Here is a 3,632-nt window from a genome sequence, read left to right as displayed (position 1 = left end):
ATGCTGCTGTACGTATACGCACAGGCCGGCCGGTCACTGTCACACTTCACACAACACAAGCCGGCCACGTCTGTCAGTCTACTCATCTGGAAAAAGTCCCATTGGGTTGGTTGGATTGGCGCGTTGAACCTCCGATCCGATCCACATCCACCGCTCTATATAACCCCCTGCATCGCATCGTCTCTTATCCATCATCATCACCAAGTTTGAGCATCGATCAGCTCATAAGAAACACAGCTACATCATATCTATCGAGCGAGCTAATCCACAGCACGGATACAGTGTTAGAGACACAAGGACGACGACAATGGCCGCCGCCGCCGCTTGGACGACAACAAGGAAGGCGACGACGAGCACCAGCAAGGCTGCCTTGTCGGCGTTGGCGAGCTGTGTGGCCGCCGCCGGCGGTGTCACTCGTACGACGACAAGCAGCGGAAAAGCGTACCGAAAGGGGTACCTCCCCATCGTGCTGGTCCGCGGCAGCGGTGACGACGACGATGCAGGGACGGTGGAGACGGAGACGATGGTGCTGGTGCGCGTGAGCGACCTCAAGGAGCCGTGCATGGCCGCGTTGCTGGAGGCGGCCGAGGAGCAGTTCGGGTACGGCCAGCTCGGGGTGCTCAAGGTCCCCTGTGACGCGCAGCGTTTCCACCATGTGGTGAACATGGCACGAAAGCAAATGGTCCGAAGTAGCTAGCTAGCTGCTGCTACTACTAGTGGATAAGTTAAAAGATCGAGTTACATGTAAGCTGCAGTGCTGCTGCAATTCTTTTCTCGGTAGGGTGGTGCATTAGTTTACATATTGACGAAGTTATGGGTAATTGATAACACTAAATCATGTTTGTTTAAATTTAACTATAATTGGATATCATACTAGAAATTAGAGTACATAGAAGTTTTATAGTGGCAGTTATGAACATATTTTCAATGTTGTTTTTTAGAACCGCTAGTGATAGGGGTTAGTAGACATACGGGTAACTTAGGTTCGTCAGTAGAAATCGATTTCCACTAGCGGTTGACCTAGCTAAGAAAACCGTCAGTGGAAGTTGATTTCCAATAGCGGTCGGCGTAATAAAACCTCAGTGAAAATTATTTTCAGAAACATCAAACGAGTTTTAAAAACATCAAAACATTTATTTAGGAAGAGGCCTCAGGCTCACCCCACCCGCAAAGTCGCGACACTTTTCGTGCAAAATCTGCGCGCTTCGCGGTTGCTAGGAATCAAACCCCTCGAACTCAATCTCGTGTGTACTCTCCTCTACCACTCTGTCTATGGCATGTGTAACGAGGGATGGAGGAGTCACCCACACATACCACCTTAGTAGCTCATTTACAAAATATTAACGATAATATTTGCTGGAGGTTGCTGGTTTATAACAAAAGATGTAGCATTACTGGTGTTCAACGAAACCAAAATTATAGAAATATTACACTAGTCAAAAGGCCTTCTCAAGTCTACTACTTTAATTTGTCTTCTTAGTTTATCATGCATCATTTTTTTGGTTTTCCCTTCAGAGTGGAGGCTCTTGGTTTTCGAAGATCATCCTTGTCATGAAATATTTCTTGTTAAGAAAGAGTTTTGTTAGTCATAGTAACCTAATGAGATCATGAATGGATCCATTTTTTATGAAATAGGAGGGGTGGGAACCCCTACTAGAATTAATTAAAAGTAATATGTACAAGTAGTTTACAACATTCAATTACATCTTTACTAATCTAATTGATTGCGCCAGCAACTAATGGCAGAGAATGTTTTTCCTACTAAACTCTATGAAGTAACATATCAAAAAGCTCTTTGAAGTTACTATAACAGTTCATTACTGAAAGGATCTATGAGTTGGAAGAGCCATGCATTCACACTACAACACAAACACCCCTATAGCAACACATACATTGCAACAAATGGTTTATGCGTTGCAAGAAATTAGGTAGCAACAGATGCTAGCAACACATATATTTATATGTTGCAAGAATATCAACTAGCAACGTTTACCATACGTTGCAAGTGTCATCCGTAGAATCCAAATTACCTGACAACGTTTGTCATGCGTTGCAAGGGTCATTCGTAGTATTTATGTCACCTAACAACATTTGTCATGCGTTGCAAGTGTCATCCATAGTATTTGTGTTACCTAGCAACGCTTATCATGCGTTGCAAGGATTATATGCAGTATTTATGCAAATCACTATATTGGTTTTGGTACTTACAAAGTACTCTCTCCGTCCCAATTTATAGATCGTTTGATTTTTGGACACCAAGTTTGACTTACTCGTTTGATTCAAAAAAAATCCATAATTAATATTTATTTTTATTGTGGTTTAATTTTTTTTCCATATTTTCGTAAATTTTTAGTAGAATGAGTTGGTCAAATTTGGTGTTAAAAAAGTCAAACAACCTATAAATTGACATTAGATAGTATTTTTATTGGTTCCAGTAATTTGAAACAAAAACTAGCGCTATTATGTATAAATTTACTAGTAATTCTTTCTATATACAAATCCGGGAGCATAGACCGCCTGCGAGTGTATCCACGTCACTTTTTATTTTTTTCAGTCGTCGGATCACGTTTGAATGGCTACGCGATACGTTTGTACCTTTCCAGAGGCCGTCGAGTGGTAAACAGAGAAAAGGCTACATATCTCTCTCAGATTTGGCTGCCGGGGCGGCGCTATCCATGGTGAAGAGGGCATCGGCCGCGCTATGACGATCACGATGATGACATACCGACTTGACGCTCTCAACAGGTACGAGCCATTCTCCTCCCTGGTCCTTGGATCTGAAAGTTACTAGATAGCTAGCCTTTATTCCTTGAGTCGTGATTCGTCGGGATCCCTAATCTCCCCTCCCCCTCCACGACGCAACAATTGTGCCCGCCTCGGCCGAATCCGAGGGTGAACCACCACGTTGGCGCTGGCCATAGTGTCATCCCCACCCCCTCCCCTTCTACTTCGCTAGGAATCCCCATCCCCTCCACCTCCATAGCCGCACCCTCGGGCTTCTTCGGTGTGCCTAGAGTTGGCGAACAAAGGAGGCACATCTGCAGTTTGTCAAGGTGAGGCGTTGCCTCCCTCTCGTAGATCCCCCACATGTTACTTTGTCTACCACATTATCGCTCCCTCTATAGCCACGTTCTTGTCGGATCCTTCCTCCCCTTTGTGTTTGAGAATTACATCTGGTATATTTCTAGCCCTATTTTAGGTTCCACCCTGAATTTCTGTACTAGGTCTGTAATTTCCGTACTAGGTTTGTTGATCTGTCAGCAATGTGATCCTTTGAGCGTTATAAAATGCTATTTGGTTAAATGTTTTACCAAGGCAGCATCAAGATTTCAAGCAGGAGATTCTTATATGGTTTTGTTGTTTGTGCCTTTGATCATTATTTCGTCTAATGTGAAGTAGTGTCCACGTTCAGCGTCATGTGAGCATATCTTAGTGTATACAGAATGCTCTATCTGTATAAAAAACTAGATCGACAACGACATTCCAATGGCAGTGCCCGTGCATAGGGATGATCCAAAGGCTACACCCCAGGGTACTCCATTTATGAAACGCCTACTTACAACATAAGTTAAGTGATCGAGCCAAAAATTCATGATCCTTTACATGCTAATTATATAAGTACCACCGCATGG

At 43.6% G+C, this 3,632-nt stretch overlaps 1 protein-coding gene across 1 annotated transcript; it reads left to right on the top strand.

Moving 5' to 3' along the window:
* Window positions 1-231: 231 nt before the first annotated feature.
* Window positions 232-752, top strand: LOC103642287 (Auxin responsive protein). Its single transcript, XM_008665600.3, has one exon. The coding sequence runs from the start codon at window positions 308-310 to the stop codon at window positions 695-697; it is 390 nt and encodes a 129-aa protein (XP_008663822.1). The 5' UTR covers window positions 232-307; the 3' UTR covers window positions 698-752.
* The last annotated feature ends 2,880 nt before the right edge of the window (window positions 753-3,632 follow it).

The sequence above is a fragment of the Zea mays genome, chromosome 10, assembly GCF_902167145.1.
Source record: "Zea mays cultivar B73 chromosome 10, Zm-B73-REFERENCE-NAM-5.0, whole genome shotgun sequence".
Lineage (NCBI taxonomy): Eukaryota > Viridiplantae > Streptophyta > Magnoliopsida > Poales > Poaceae > Zea > Zea mays.
The sequence above is the reverse complement of the archived record's forward strand: the minus strand, read 5'-3'. Positions and strand labels throughout refer to the sequence as shown.